This window comes from Elaeis guineensis, chromosome 16 (assembly GCF_000442705.2).
Source record: "Elaeis guineensis isolate ETL-2024a chromosome 16, EG11, whole genome shotgun sequence".
NCBI classification, from domain to species: domain Eukaryota; kingdom Viridiplantae; phylum Streptophyta; class Magnoliopsida; order Arecales; family Arecaceae; genus Elaeis; species Elaeis guineensis.
Genome location: NC_026008.2, coordinates 12,760,074 through 12,776,893, shown reverse-complemented (window position 1 = coordinate 12,776,893; position 16,820 = coordinate 12,760,074). Strand labels below are relative to the sequence as shown.

At 39.7% G+C, this 16,820-nt stretch overlaps 1 protein-coding gene across 1 annotated transcript in view; it reads right to left on the bottom strand.

Annotated features, from left to right (window-relative positions):
- Positions 1-16,463, bottom strand: part of LOC140854369 (uncharacterized) — a 34,489-nt gene extending 18,026 nt beyond the window's left edge. The window contains exons 1-3 of the mRNA XM_073250258.1: positions 16,359-16,463; positions 15,094-15,155; positions 11,393-11,558 (exon numbers count right to left, since the gene is read on the bottom strand). Coding sequence (XP_073106359.1) covers positions 11,393-11,558; positions 15,094-15,155; positions 16,359-16,463 — 333 coding nt within the window. The remainder of the gene's footprint in view (positions 1-11,392; positions 11,559-15,093; positions 15,156-16,358) is intronic.
- Between the last annotated feature and the right edge of the window lie 357 nt (positions 16,464-16,820).

Sequence of the window (16,820 nt, the reverse complement as noted above, 5' to 3'; positions counted from 1 at the left end):
GTATCAGATCAAATGTTATAATTTATCAGAGAAACCTTCACACTGTATCGGATTAAATTTTATCATGTATCAGAGCAAGTTAAAAGAAATTGTAGGGTGTATCAGAGTAAAACAAATTTCTTAAGATGTATCAAGGTGAATAAAATTTCAAAAGATGTATCAGAGCAAGTTTGAATTTTGAAATATATCAGAGCATATAAAAAAAATACTTATTTGCATTGTACTTATGATTTTGCTTTTGATGGATGACTTTTTGTTTAAGTTCTGTCTGATACCAAATTTTGATACCAAATTTCTTAAAGTTTTGTTTAATCTTTCAATCCTTATTTTTGTTTAATTTCTCCAATATTTATTTAATTTCTCCAATATTTGTTTAATTTCTCCAATATTTGTTTTAATCTTCCAATCTTTGTTTTTGTTTAATTTCTCCCCCTTTTTCTCATAATTTAGGGTTTTGCTTTTTATCTAATTTCAATTTTTGTTTTTGTTTAATTTCTCCCCCTTTTTGACATCATCAAACATAGTTAACTCTTCCTTTTTTTTTTCTGAAATATTCTTTAATTTCTTCCTTTTTAGAGTTTTTCACAGATGTTTGCTCCCCCTTAATATAGCAATTATCAACAGCAAACAACAACAAGGAGAAGACAATATTTCAACAAGAAGAAAATATATAACCAAAATATGATCATTACAAAGAGGTAGAAATATAGGTAAAAGATGATTCCATTAATATCATAATTATTTCAATACATAGTTCTTAAAAATAAAATTCAACCAGCTAATTGTCAATACATGGCCCCAAGATATAGATCCTAGAACAAGATACTAACTCCTAGAACCTAGTAAAGATCAAGATAAGTCAATGATCAGAGTCATCAGATATAGGGTGAGAAGATGATGGATCAGAAGTGCGTCCTCTACCCCGTCTGCCTCTGCCATGAGTAGGAGAGCGAGATGAACTGGGTGGCTGAGAATGCTGAGATGCTAGGGCTGATACCATGAGTCTGAAAGAATCAAGTACGTTCAGTGCTCTGGAAACAGATTGAAGTAGAGCAGTGAACTGGGTGGTAGCATGCTCACTCGATCCTCGGATCTCTTTCCTCAGTAATTCATATCCACCTTCTAGTGCTCCTCTGAGCCTGCCAGCCTCTGCAGTGAGGTCTGTGACCTCAATAGTAGACTCCTGTGGCTGGGGATGGGCCAATGCAAGGACTTGCCCCTGTAAGTCAAGAACTCTGCCAGTAAGTCTTCAGACTGTGTCCTCAAGCTGCTGTATCCTGACGGACTGATCTGAAATCATCTGAAATACAGTGGAGATGTGGGGAGTAATGGTCTGATCAGAAGAGGTAGCTCCAGGTGCAAAAGACGTACTACTCCACTGGTTAGACAGCAAAGAAGCCACACGCTGAGATATATGCTCGATTTGATCATCAACCAGTCTGAACTCTGAATGAGGTGCTCTGCTCTCTGGCTGATACACTGGTGTGGGCATCCTAGTAAACTCAGAAGGGCCAGCCTCAGTATCAGGAATGAACTGGGTATCTGGTGAAGCTGCCCTGAAATCATGTACAGGAGAAGATGGACCTTCTTCTTCTACTCTACCTTCAGTTCTGTCTTCAGCTCTTTCCTCAACTCTCTCCTCAGTTCTTTCTTCAGAGCCCTTGATCCAACCACCAACAGTCTTTGTAATTCCCATTCGGTGCAGGCTGTGTTGGTTGAAAGTGTCCACATGTGAGAGCTTGGTAGGTGTCTCCCCCTCACAGCTAACTCCAAACCTCCTAAATACTCTAGTAAGGGCCATACCATAAGGCAAGTGTGCCTTGGATCTATTCAAAGTTTCTCTCATGGCCTCTATCATAAGTGCAGGGAGGTTTAGGGGGGTCTGAGTGATGATATGAAACATGACACATACATCTCTGCCAGATAGTAAGTCATGTCTACCACTCCTAGGAAAGAATAGCTTTGTTACCATCTGATGCAGGACCCTCATCTCAATGGATAATAGCTTTGCTTCCAATTTGTTTAAACTTCCTGAAAAAACTTCTCCTAAGATAATTCTGATCCCTTCTTCTTTAATTGGGAGTTCCATATATGAGTATCCTTCACTAGGCAACTGAAGTATTTCTCCCAATATCCTAGAATCCAAGCATATGTCAATCCCCTTGACTGTTGAAGTTACTGACCCGTTTCCATAATGTAGGTTCTGGTAGAACTCTCTAACTAGATCAACATAGGTGACTTCCTTAAGAGAGCAATAAAGTTCCCATCCGTGATTTTTGATCTTGGTAGCAAAAGTAAAGCCTTCTTTCTCAAAGAACCGAAAATCTATATTTTTCTCGGTTTCTACTTTTCTATCAGAAAGAGGATTTACACTGGGGCTTATGGAGGATTGAGAGAGACCTTGAGCAGGTACTGAAACTGGAGTGGGAGCAGTTGAAGACTGAGCATGCCTTTTTTTTCGGATAATATCTTCAGGCTCACGGATTGATTTTCTTCTTTGAGGAAGCTTCATCTTTGGAGCCATATCCAATAAAGTAGCAGACAAGAAGACTTGAATTGAGAGGAGAAGGGATCACAAGAGAGTAAAAAGGAATTTTAGTGGAGAAAGGAAGTGGATTTTGGAAGTTTGGTGAAGTGTTAGGGCACGTTCCAACCGCGCCAAGCAAAGCGAGAAAGCACAGAAAATCCTTTTAAAGGAGGTGATTTTTGGTGGAGAGTAGGAGGGAGAATTGCCTCAGAATTGATCCTTGGATTTGGAGCAAGAAGAGTTGGAGAAGAACGGCTTTCGGAAGGAAGACGATGAGAAGATGAGTCGTCTCACAAACAGTAACCCTTATAAAAACAATGAACCCGTGGGAAGTTTGTGGGATTTACAAGTTTGCCATTGAGTCGACTCATGGGGGTCGACTCATGAAGTTCAGAAATTCAGGAAAAATGAAATAAATTCCAGAAAAATTCGAAATTTTGGGAGAAGGAATTTTGCTCAATGATAAATTTTTAGAGTGATAAATCTGAGCTTTTGGGACTAGGATAGTTGTTGGAAATTGAGCTCTAAGAATCAATTCTTGGAAATTGAGAAATTTTAGGCAAATGGATCTAGAATTCCTAGATTTCTCCTAATTTCACAGAATCTATCCTCACTAAGGGCCTTTGTAAAGATATCGGCTAATTGATTTTCAGTGCAAACATATTCAAGAATTATATTTTTGTTTTGAACATGTTCTCTTATGAAATGATGTCTTATTTCAATATGTTTAGATCTTGAGTGTTGAATTGGATTTTTAGATAGATTTATGGCACTTGTATTATCACATTTTATTGGTGTTTCATTAAGTTTGATTCCAAAATCTTCGAGTTGTTGCTTAATCCACAAGATTTGAGCACAACAACTTCCGGCTGCAATGTATTCGGCCTCAGCCGTAGACAGTGTCACCGAATTTTGTTTCTTGCTAAACCATGAGATTAGGTTTACTCCAAGAAATTGGCAAGTTCCACTTGTGCTTTTTCTATCTAATTTACATCCAACAAAATCAGCATCAGAATATCCTAACAAATTAATTTGTGAGTCCTTAGAGTACCATAACCCTATAGTTTGTGTACCATTTAAGTATCTAAGGATTCTTTTAACAGCATTCAAATGAGATTCCTTAGGATTAGATTGATATCTTGCACATAAGCAAACACTAAACATGATATCAGGCCTACTTGCAGTTAAATACAATAATGAACCAATTATACCTCTGTAGTATTTTAAGTCTACGCTTTTACCTTCATCATCCTTGTCAAGCTTACTTGAGGGACTCATTGGTGTGCCAATTGGTTTGCAGTTCTCCATTCCAAATCTTTTGAGTAGTTCCTTGGTGTACTTGCTTTGGATGATGGAGATTCCCTCTTTTGATTGTTTGATTTGGAGTCCGAGGAAGAAGGTGAGTTCTCCCATCATGCTCATCTCGAACTCTCCCTGCATAAGCTTAGCAAAGTCTTGACAAAGGGATTCATTAGTAGACCCAAAAATTATGTCATCAACATAAATTTGTATAATTAGCATATCATTTTGGTTTCTTTTAATAAATAGGGTTGTATCTACATTGCCTCTTGAGAAACCATTATTTAGTAGAAATTTGCTTAGCCTTTCATACCATGCTCTAGGTGCTTGTTTTAGACCATATAAAGCTTTATTTAATCTAAAGACATGATTGGGAAAAGCATGATTTTCAAATCCAGGGGGTTGTTCTACATATACTTCTTCAGAAATATATCCATTTAAAAATGCACTTTTAACATCCATTTGAAATAGTTTGAATTTCATAAAGCAAGCATAAGCAAGTAGAAGTCTAATGGCTTCTAATCTAGCAACAGATGCAAAGGTTTCATCAAAATCAATTCCTTCTTCTTGATTATATCCCTTAGCAACCAGTCTTGCTTTATTTCTAATTACATTTCCATGCTCATCTAATTTATTTCTAAAGACCCATTTTGTGCCAATTATTGAATAATCTTTAGGTCTTGTTACTAAGGTCCAAACATTATTTCTTTCAAATTGATTATGTTCTTCTTGCATAGCATTAATCCAGTTATGATCATTTTCAGCTTCTTCAAAAGTTTTAGGTTCAAGTTGAGATACAAATGCACAATGATTAAGTACATCTCTAAGTGAAGAACGAGTTTTTACCCCATGCATAGGATCACCAATTATTAACTCCTTAGGGTGGTTGTGAACATACCTCCATTCCTTGGGTAAGTCATTTGTACCTTGAGGTTGTTCTTGAATTTCTTCACCTTTCTCATTTTGTTTGACTTCTTGATCCTTGTCTTCTGGAGTTGCTGAATCTTTCAGAGTGATCTCCTTCATACCTTCTATTAGTGGATCTGCATCATCAACACCCTCATTCTTCCTTGAAGGAAGATCGTTAGATTCATCAAAGACAACATGTATGGACTCCTCAACTACTAAAGTTCTTTTGTTGAAAACTCTAAATGCTTTACTAGTGGAGGAGTAACCTAGAAGGATTGCTTCATCTGATTTTGCATCAAATTTACCAAGTTTTTCTTTGCCATTATTTAATACAAAACATCGGCAACCAAAAACATGAAAATATGCAATATTTGGTTTTCTTCCTTTCCAAAGTTCATAGGGGGTTTTCTTTAAAAATTGTCTAATTAAAACACGATTTAAAATGTAACATGCTGTGTTAATAGCTTCTGCCCAAAAATATCTTGGAAGGTTGCTTTCACAAAGCATGGTACGGGCCATTTCTTCTAAGATTCTGTTTTTCCTTTCTACTACCCCATTCTGTTGGGGTGTCCTAGGAGCAGAGAAGTTATGGCCAATTCCATTTTCATCACAAAAATGTTCAAAGTCATGATTTTCAAATTCTGTTCCATGATCACTTCTAATATTTTGAATTGAAAACCCTTTTTCATTAGTGACTTTTCGATGAAATTTAGTAAAAATTTGAAAAGTTTCATTTTTGTGAGCTAAAAAGAAAACCCAAGTAAAACGAGAGTAATCATCAATTATTACAAATCCATATCATTTTCCTCCTAGACTAGTGGTTCTAGTTGGTCCAAATAAATCCATATGTAAGAGCTCTAAAGGTCTAGAAGTTGAAACAGTATTTTTGGATTTAAATGATACTCTAGTTTGTTTACCTAATTGGCATGCATCACAAATTTTATCCTTTTCAAAATTCAGTTTTGGCAAACCGAGAACTAAATCCTTTTTAATTAATTTTGAGAGAGAATGCATGCTAATGTGTGCAAGTCTACGATGCCACAGCCAACTAGTCTCATTTATTTTAGCACTTAAGGAAACTAGGCATTGCATGTCTAATTTAGTTAAATCATTCAAGTCTATCATATAAACATTGCCATGCCTATGTCCTATAAATTTAATGCCATCGTTAATAGGACTCGTCACAATGCAAACAGATGATTCAAAACTTACTTTATATCCTTTATCACAGAATTGAGTAATGCTAAGTAAGTTATGCTTTAAACCTTTAACTAATAAAACATTCTCAATGTATTTGGAGGGAGTGATACCAATGTTACCTATCCCGATGATCTTTCCTTTGCCATTATCTCCAAAGGTGACCATCCCTCCATCCTTAGCATCAAGCGTGATGAATTGTGATTCATCACCAGTCATGTGTCTCGAGCATCCGCTGTCAAGATACCATTTCCTGTTTCCTTCTTGGGATGCTAGACACACCTCATTTTCATGTGCCATCAGGCACAGATTGGCTTGTTCTGTTGAGGTTTCTTCGTCGAAGCTTGAGTCATCACTCGTACTCCAGGTCGCCATCATTGCCTTCTTTTTGAACTTCTTTGGACCTTTCTTCAATTGTGGACATTCGGATCTGAAATGTCCCGGCTTCTTGCACTCGTAGCATATAGGGGGTTGATCTTTCTCCTTTTCTTTGCTTTGATCCCCTTTTGTGAATTTCTTTCTCATCCCCTATTTCCTTTTTCTTAGAAACTTCTTAAATTTCCGGGTGATGAGAGCCATCTCTTCATCCTGATCTTCATCTTCAGAGTCATCCGTTTCATAATCAGGCGAAGTTGTGGATTTGAGGGCAATGGTTCTTTTCTTTTTGACTTCATCCTCTTGATGTTGCTTCATGCTAAGTTCATGAGTCATCAAGGATCCAAGAAGCTCTTCTAGAGGTAGAGTGTTCAAGTCCTTTGCTTCTTGGATGGCAGTCACCTTGGCTTCCCAAGTTCTTGGCAGTGACCTGAGAATCTTCCTTACAAGTTCACTGTTAGTATAAGATTTGCCAAGACTCTTTAAACCATTGATTATATCAGTAAAACGAGTAAACATAGCAGTTATGGACTCATCATGCTCTATTTTGAACAATTCATATTTATGTACAAGCATGTTTATTTTAGACTCTTTTACTTGATTTGTTCCCTCATGGGTGACTTCTAACCTATTCCATATTTCTTTAGCAGATGCACAAGTAGAAATGCGATTAAATTCACTTGCATCTAGTGCACAATAAAGAACATTCATGGCTTTGGCATTTAATTGTGTCAATTTCTTGTCAACCTCATCCCATTCTTTCTCGAATTTGGTTGACTCCTCACCATCTATAATCTTGGTGGGTGTGTGAGGACCATTCACTATGATACTCCACATATCATAGTCGAGTGCTTGTATGAAAATCTTCATCCGAGCTTTCCAATAGGTGTAATTAGACCCATTGAAAAGTGGAGGTCGGTTTGTTGATTGCCCCTCGGCTAGAGAAATACCGACATGGGTTGCCATAGATCTTTGGCTCTTTGATTATTAGATCAAAGAAGGGTTAGAGCATCGGCTCTGATACCACTTGTTGCCCAGCTATGCAACCCAAGAGGGGGGGGTGAATTGGGTTTCTAAAAATTTTAAGCCCAACTGATTACTTATGAAGAACAAAACAAAGACTTTAAATCAATATTAATTACCTAAAGCAGTATTGCAAGAATATAATGAAAAAATAAGATAAAGCGATAAAGCACACCACAAACACAAGAATTTATAGTGGTTCGGTGCTAACCCTGCACCTACATCCACTCCCCAAGATCCTACTTGGGAATTTCAATCCACTATCCTTTGTATTCAACCTGAATACAAAACGTCGGAAACTCCGACACTAGCTATCCCAAGCTAGATCACTTATTTCCCGGGTACAAGTAAACCCAAAATACTCCGATTTCAGGTTCGGATCAACCTTTCCTTATTTTGGAAATCCTCCAAAAACAAGAACAAAAACTCACAAAGAGTAAGAAAATTTTGAGCACAGATTAATACAATAACAGCTCCTTAAATGAGCGAATATAACAATAAAAGCTTTACTCAAATGAAGAACCCCTTTTTCGGATTTTCTCAAAGTGGATGAACGCTTGAATGCTTGAGAAGAGGTTGATTGTTGATTGTTGATTGAAGATCTCTTGAAAGCTTTGAACGATCTCTAGATCAAGGTTGAAACAATAGGTGTGAAGAATTCTTTCCTTGAAAGATCTTGCTTTTCTCTTTCACAATCTCTCTAGTATATTGTGGATCCTCTCTCTTTTTCTTTTTGGATTTTTCGTTGATCTCAGGCTTTTTCTTGCAAATTTCGGATCCTTTCTTCTGTTCTTCTCTCTTTTTGATTTCACGTTTGATCCGCTATTTAATCTGCAATTTCTTTCACCATTTAAAGCATTTTGTAGCATTAGAAGCAAGAGAAAACAATTTAGGTAGATAAAGAGCCGTTAGAGGATTTTTAGGAAGCATAAATAGCAATTAAAACGGACAAAAAAATAGTCATTGCTGACATTTCCCGTCGCAGGGGTTGACTCATGAGTCGACTCATGCTTCAGGGGTCGACTCATGAGTCGACCTCTGTTGCAAAAACCAGAGAATGCGTTTCTGGAAATTCTTGGCTCAAATTAGCAGGGGTCGACTCATGAGTCGACTCACAGGTCGTGCCAAGCCAGAAAACTAGCATGCCAAGGAGAATTTTTGCGTGACAATCAGCTCACAGTGCCATGAGTTGACTCATGAGTCGACTCATGCACTTCAAACCTTCATAACTTCAAAAATATAAGTCCAAACACAATGAAATTTTCACCAATAGATTTCAAATCATTTGTTCTACCAAATGGTACTATCAAATCAGGATTTTAGTGAAATTATAATTTTGCCCTTGAAGAGCATAAGGATTTTTTCATTTTAAAATTATTTGTATCCCTTCAATCTGCTTTGTAATCATCAAAATCAATCTAGGAGCAACAATGAGGGAGTCTGTGGAAGTCACCTGGTGGCCAGATCTTTATCCAAGCTGCTCCGTCAAGGCTATTACTGGCCTACCATGTACCACGACTCCATCGAATATGTCAGAAGATGTGACCGGTGTCAGAGGTATGCAAGTGTACAAAGGCAACCTGCCTCCGAACTGACACCATTGAGTGCCCCATGACCGTTTGCGCAATGGGGGATGGATATCCTCGGACCTTTTCCCATGGCATCCGGACAGCGAAAGTTCCTCCTGGTGGCAATAGACTATTTCACCAAGTGGGTCAAAGCTGAACCTTTGGCAAAAATCACAGAAGCTAAAGTGCAGGACTTCATCCAGAAGTCAATTGTTTGTAGGTTCGACTTACCCAGAACCCTCATTACTGATAATGGGCAGCAATTTGCTGGGGCAAAGTTTGCCGAATTTTGTGAGGACCTGAATATCTCCCATAACTTCACTTCGATAGCCCATCTGCAGGCAAACGATGAGGCCGAAGTGACTAACAGGACTCTGTTGCAAGGTATCAAGGCGAGACTTGAAAAGGCAAAGGGAACTTGGGCAGACGAGCTTTATCATGTGTTATAGGCATACCGAACTACTCAGAGATTGTCCACAGGGGAGACCCCCTTCGTCTTATCCTTCGGGACAGAAGCCGTGATCCCGATTGAACTCAAGCTTCTATCGGTGCGAGTTGTGGCATTCGATGAGCGGCACAACCCGCAGGATCTCAAGGCCAACCTCGACTTGTTAGAAAAAAAGCAAAAAATAGCTCAAGTTTGGATGGCGGCCTACAAGCAGAAAGTAGCCCGCTACTACAATTCCTGGGTCAAAAGCAAAGTCTTCAGAGTGGGGGACCTGGTACTACGATGAGCCGCTATCTCACAACCTCAGAATCAAGGAAAACTTGCCCCAAACTGAGAAGGCCCGTATGAAGTTAAGGAGGTGGTCCGGCCCGGAACATACTACCTAAAAAAGCTCGGAGGAGTAGAGCTTTCACGACCATGGAATTTAGAAAATCTGCGAATGTATTATCAATAGCTTTGCCTTAAATAAAAGTTTCATACTTGCATATTTTTCTTTTGGCATAAGCTTATAACGACAGGAAGTAACTCCCCCATACAAACAAAATTAAGCATGTTAGGAACAGGAGGAGAACCTCGTCCTAACATGAGCGAAGACGAAGGCCCGATTTCTTAAAGATCGGATGGGGGAGAGGCCCTTGCAACGGCCCTTATGTGCCCCCACAGCCTTGTTAGGAACAGGAGGAGAACCTCGTCCTAACATGAGCAAAGATGAAGGCCCAATTTCTTAAAAATCGGATGGGGGGAGAGGCCCTTGCAACGGCCTTTATGTGCCCCCACAGCCTTGTTAGGAACAGGAGGAGAACCTCGTCCTAACATGAGCAAAGACGAAGGTCCGGTTTCTTAAAGATCGGATGGGGGAGAGGCCCTTGCAACGGCCCTTATGTGCCCCCACAGCCTTGTTAGGAACAGGAGGAGAACCTCGTCCTAACATGAGCAAAGACGAAGGCCCAGATTCTTAAAGATCAGATGGGGGGAGAGGCCCTTGCAACGGCCCTTATGTGCCCCCACAGCCTTGTTAGGAACAGGAGGAGAACCTCATCCTAACATGAGCAAAGTCGAAGGCCCGGTTACTTAAAGACTGGATGGGGGAGAGGCCCTTGCAGCGGCCCTCGCGTGCCCCCACAACCCTGTTAGGAACAGAAGGAGAACCTCATCCTAACATGAGCTGAAACTGACTGTCAAAATAAGAGGAGAACCTTATCCTGACACAAACAAAGGCTCGATCGATCAAGACCAGACAAGAGGAAAGCCTCCTCAACAACCTCTCTACACTCTCATAACCCCGTCAAGAGCAGAGAGAAGACCCTCACTCGAGCACAGAAGAAAAGGGGAGATGAAAGGAGAAAGTGATGAACTACGCCAGCGATAAGTGAAAATGAACTACATCAAAGGCACAAGGGACCTTGTCTCAACGAGGAAGAAAACCCTTGTCAAAAATCTCCAGTCCCTAAGGGCGAATCAGCATAGCGATGACCTGGAATCTTTGAACAACGTCGACATCGAACAGGATGAAAGACAAAAGAAGTTCGGTAAACGATAACTCAATATCAAAGATTCCTTTTCATTTTATTAGTAAAGTGTGCATTATGAAGCCTTTGAAGGTCGAGACTCAAGGAACCTCGTCTCAACGAGAAAGAAAGCCCTTGTCAAAAATCTCAGTCCCTAAGGGCGAATTAGCACAGTGACGATCGGGAACCTTCAAATAATGCCGACATCGAGCAAGATGGAAGACAAAAGGAGTTCGGTAAATGAGACTCGAAGCAAGAACAGACGAGGAATTATAAATTACGCCGACGCCAAATGAGGTAGAAGACAAAGGAAGTTCGTAAACAACCATTTAATATCAGAATGGACAAGGTGATAGACAATTTTATTTTCATTTTATTAGTAAAGTACACATTACAAAGCTTTGAAGGCCAAAAATAAAAAGAGAAATGACCAGAAAAAAAAAGAGAAGAAGAGAAGAGGAGAAAAGTTCTAAGGAAGCTGGCTTCATCAGACTTCGAACTCTCGATTCTGGCCATCGTCGAGGATTACTTTAAGTACCTGACATCTTCTTCCAGCCCCCTTTTCGACAATTACTCCAGCATTATCTTCAAAGTACATGTAGACGCCATCTTTTCTATGCCATGGGTCCCGCTGCCTCACGATGATGGCAGACATGACCTTCTTTCTGAGGTCAGGTTTCCCCTCGCAGTGATGTGGGCATGACCTTTTTCAGAGGCAGATTTCCCACACAATGATGCACACCGGAAAGCACTCCGGTCGAAGGTGTGCCTAAGCATGGCCCCTGGACGATCAGGGCGAAATATGACAGATCTGTCTCTTCTACCCTCCCTTCTTCGTCGATCCGAAAGTTGCAGGCCTTTCCGCTCGTGGGCTCTGAGATTCTGGGCCAACATCCGAGCCGCATCCGCACCCATATCTGCAATGGAGGACGATCGGCACAGTCTGTGAACGGGGCCGCGGAAGGAGAGAAAGTTCTGAGGCTAACCTAGGCTGATGTGAGGATGCAGGGATGCAGAGATGAGGATGACTCAAAGGATGCCTAAGGCCAAGAGGAAAGGACCGAAGAAACTCCCATGCGAAGTGAAACCCCCGAAGGGGGAGATGGGTTTAAATAGGCGACGGAGTCTGGAGCAATAATGATTGTGGGACTCCTCTGGCCAGTCTGTGACCGCCGCATGGCACTTGCTGTGGCAAGTGGCTGAAGGTGGCCAACAATTAGTAAAATCATTATTGCATCGTACTTGAGGTAGCGCTCCGGTGGGAATTCCAAAAAGAAAAATCTTTTTGAAAAGGCTCTAGTACCAATGTGCCGAGCATCAAAGTATCTGGCAACCTCCGAGTACGGCAATCGAGAGGGACAACTTCGATCGTGAGAATTTTTTGTACTTTCTTCATCGAAACCCGAACTCGAAAGTAGGAGGACTGATGTTGGGTACAAAATATCCCCGATCGAAGTTTGTAAAAGACCGACCCTTCCAGACTTCTCCGACAATGAGCTTCTCCATCCATCTACCATGCTGCTCCAAAGGCTCTCTTGGCCTCACTGTCAGCCGACCTTCTACAATGATCAACTATTCTCCGAACTCCTTCCAATATCCGAGCTTCTTTGACAACGAGGTTTCTATAGAAATCGGACTCTATTCGAGTTTCTACGGTGGTCGACCGCATTCAAGATTCTAACCAGACTCTTGTGAGAGCCGAACTTCTACTACGGATGGTCTACTCCGAACTTCTACTATAGACGGTCTACTCTGAACTTCTACTACGAGCAGTCTACTCCGAATTTCTACTACGAGCAGCCTACTCCAACTCCTACAGCGAGCGGTCTACTCCGAACTCCTACGGCGGGCAATCTACTCTGGATATCTACTGTAAGCAAATTCCATTTGAGCCTCTACTGTAAACAAATTTCTTTTGAACTTTCATTACAAGTAGACTTCAGCCGAGCTTCTTCGTAACCGGATCCCAGACGAGCTTCTACCATGGGCGGGATCCACCAGCCAGGTCGTTACTCCGAGCTCCCACGATAATCGATCGAGCTCCAACAATAAGCGGCCTCCTTTCATCCTCCCACAAGAATCAGACTCCGTCCGAGCCTCCACAGCGGATGGATTTCGAACGAGCTTTCACAACGGATGGACTCCGACAGCTGGATTCTTACAACGATCGATCACCTCCGACGTCTGTCAAACCTCCCCAGCGCCATCCGAAGTCCATCGTCGGCCGACCCCCTGCTAGATCCTTCATGAAACCAAACTTCTCCGACAGATCATCTTCAAACGAGCTTCCACATCAGGCGAATCCCAGATGGACTTCTCTAGCAATCAGATTTCTATCGGGTTTCACCAACGAAAAGTCTCCATCCGAGCTTCTACAGTAGATGACTCCCACCTGTAGTATCAGTGCCTAAGGTATCCGACAATAGTAGACTCGTTAGCAGCCTCGAAGACATCCGAGCTTCTCCCAGATCGATGGGATAGAGAGCCATCCCGCTCCATCAGATGTTCCAGCTGAGCTCCAGCCAACAGATCCGAACTCTCTGGCAAGTCACGACAATGGCCACGACCCTGCTCCACTCTCTGCAATGGATTCCACGTGGCTCCACTACTCTCTGGCAAGTCACGACAATGGACACCACTCTACTCTCCGTAACAAACTCCACGTGGCTCTGAATGACTCTTGACGCCACTACTCTCTGTAACAAACTCTGGGTGGCTCTGAACAGCCCACTACCAGGCGGTTATAGACGTCGTTGTCAATTAGTTACGCACTCCGTCTATAAAAAGGGACCCCCAGATACGTTCTTCTCTAAGCTCAAAAACTCTATCTCAAAACTCTGTTAAATTTTCTACTAGAGCACTCCATTTCTGTTGAAGCAGAGTACTGACTTGAGCATCAGAGGATCTTGCTGGAGCATCCCCAACTCCGATTTAGACTTTCCTTGCAGGTCCCGACGGCGGCCACGGTCATCTCGACTCCAGCAACTCCGGCTTCGGCGGAATTCTGCACCAACAGGTATGATCAACCAGAGATAGTTGAATTAAGAAAAGATGATAAACATAACATCTTAAAAAGTAAAGGCAAAATTATAAAATACTTCTGCCCAAACCTAACAAAAAAACAACAATGGTCTTCCTTATACAAAATTACAAAAGCACTGGCCAAAAATATGGAAAATACCAAAACATCTGAAAAATTCATTAAAAATCTTACCCCTTATGAACCTTAGAAATCTTTAGATAATATTACGAAATCATATCCAACCATTAGGGAATAGACCTGAAGATGAAAAACCTACCAAAAAATTAGAAAGACTTTCTAGAATGCCTAAGAAGATGAATCCTTTACCCCTTAAAGAACTTGAAAACCTAAAGATGGATAAAGGAAAAGAAATTCTTTTAGATGAAACTTCAATATTCTCTAAAATAGAAATCACCTTATTAATAAGCAACTTTAGAATAGATACTCTAGCCTTAATCGATCCTAAAATAGACTCAAACTTTATTCATGAAGAATTAATTCCTATAAATCTTCTTCAAAAAATAAAAATAAATCTAGCCTCTACTAGTAACCAGGATCTAGAATACAAGGTAATAAATATACTAATTTACAATAACAATATATGTCTTAAAACTCCTTTTATTCTAGCTAAGTATCTTAATCAACCAGTAATTTTAGGAAAACCATTTCTTGACCTCTTAGAATCTTTCCATATTGACCAAGATGGAACTAAAACAAAACTCCTAGGACAAAACTTAAAATTCAATTTCATTAATCTTCACTCCAAAACAAGTATAATTAAATACAACCAACAAAAACAAATGAGGGGAACTCAACTCCCTATTAAACAATTGAGAGTTAACTTCTAGTACAAAATATGCGAAATATTACCTTATGAACTTCATGGTATTATTCTTGAAAAAATCTTCCAACCTAATGAGATTAAAGAAATATTTCAAACTCTTAGCAAATATCTCATAATAGATTGGTGTTGGCCAAAGCTTAGTATTCCTAATATAAATATAAATCCCTCTAATATTACGATTAGAGCCTTACATAAGGGATTAATCAAACTAGCCTCCGTAGATTGTAACCATTCATTTGATATGTTTCTAAAAGTAGTTTCAGTAATCTTAGAACAACTCAAAGAAAATAAGGAAAAAATAGACATAGTTATTTATAGTGGAATAGAAGAAAGAAAAATAAGTGAAATTATTTATCCTTTTCAGATCTATCACCTCACCCAATTCCCTGAAAGAGATTGGGATCCATTTACAGCCAATTCTGTGAGAAATGATCCCTTCAAATTCATAGAAGAATATGATGAAAAGGAATACAAAATTGCTAACCATTTAGATATTTTTTGTGAAGCAAGGATGTTAGAACACCAAAAATGTTGGAGTAATGGTAGAATATAGGTAACAACAGATTTGGTTCCACTAGATCAAACCATAGATGAGAAATGGAAAAAACTTTTAGATTTAAGAAATTATCCATATGAGGTACAAGAAAGAATTAGGAATCCTTTTAGAACTTTCAGAATCTAAAAATAGTCTTACAAAATTCTGGATAATACCATATTTGAAAATCTTTCAAAACTTTTGATTTTACCATTTTTGCAAAACATGCATGAAAGCACAACATCTTGCACACCATCTGACTCACTTGCAAATTCCTACAAGAAATCCTCCTGAAAAAGCTTGAATCCTAAAATCTTTTATCTTACTAGCTCCTTCCTTTGCTTCCATGGCCTCCAAAAACCAAATAGATGCTTTACGCAAATATTTGGAAAACTTAGCCACTGAACCTTCATACAAGATAGTTGCACCATAAGAGGAAAAGAGAGAATCCCCTCCTATTCCACTACTTCAAACCCAAACTGAATCATCTTCATCAGCAAATTCTCAAACTGAATCCCCTCATTTTAAATAGTTTTTAAAATAGTATTTTTGTAATCATGCAGATGCAGATGCAAGTGAATGATGGAATGTGGAAGGAAGGAGTACGAAGAAATATGCAAATAGTATTTTTACTATGCAAATAGTATTTTGTGAAATAGTAATTTCGCAATAGTTATGAATAGTAATGAATAGTAACTATATGAATGCAGGATGTATGCAATGATAAAGAAGATGAAGGTAAACAGTATTTAAAATAATAAAATAATATAAAGTAAATAGAAATAAAGGAATAAAGTAACTAAGACTTCATTAAAACAAACTGATGCATGGATATGTACAGATGGAAACACACGAACATAAAGAACTTACAGGATGAAGAAACAAAAGGGCGAACAATATTTACATAGATAAGAGATAGCTTACAGAAGCTTGCTTCTCTCCGACTACAGGACTCTGAAAGTACACTTATATACAGGACTCTTGAACACACACAAGAATGAGACTGTACAAGGACTCAAGAAAAAGATATATACAAGGGTACAAGATAGGAGAAAGAAGAGAAACTATTTCATGGAACACCCTTACTAGATTGTAACTTCTACCTGGCATATGATCTTCAATAAGCTTTTCAGGAAAGCCACTGGCTTCTGGATTGCTCGTGAAATGCTACCAAGACTTATGTCAAGGCTTGGCTTCAATGCTGGCATCTGGGGTCTTCTTATAGAAGCTAAAGGTGAACATCTTGCTTGGCAGTGAAGCAACTTGGAGCTAAAGTAACTTGGTGGCCAGTCAACTTTGTCGGTGAAGAAGTAACTTGTTGATAAAGCATCTTTTGCTGGTGATGTGACAACTTTATTGGTAGTGAGATGACTTGTTGGTGAAGAAATAACTTTCTTTGGGAAACATCTTGCTTGGGTTTGAAGTAGCTAACTTTCTTGGTGGTAAAGCAACTTTGTCGGTGATGAGGTGACTTGAAATAATTTTGCTAGAGAAGCATCTGGCTAGTCTTCTTGTTGATGATTTGTTATCTTGTCGATGGAACACTTTGTCGGTGGAGCATCTGG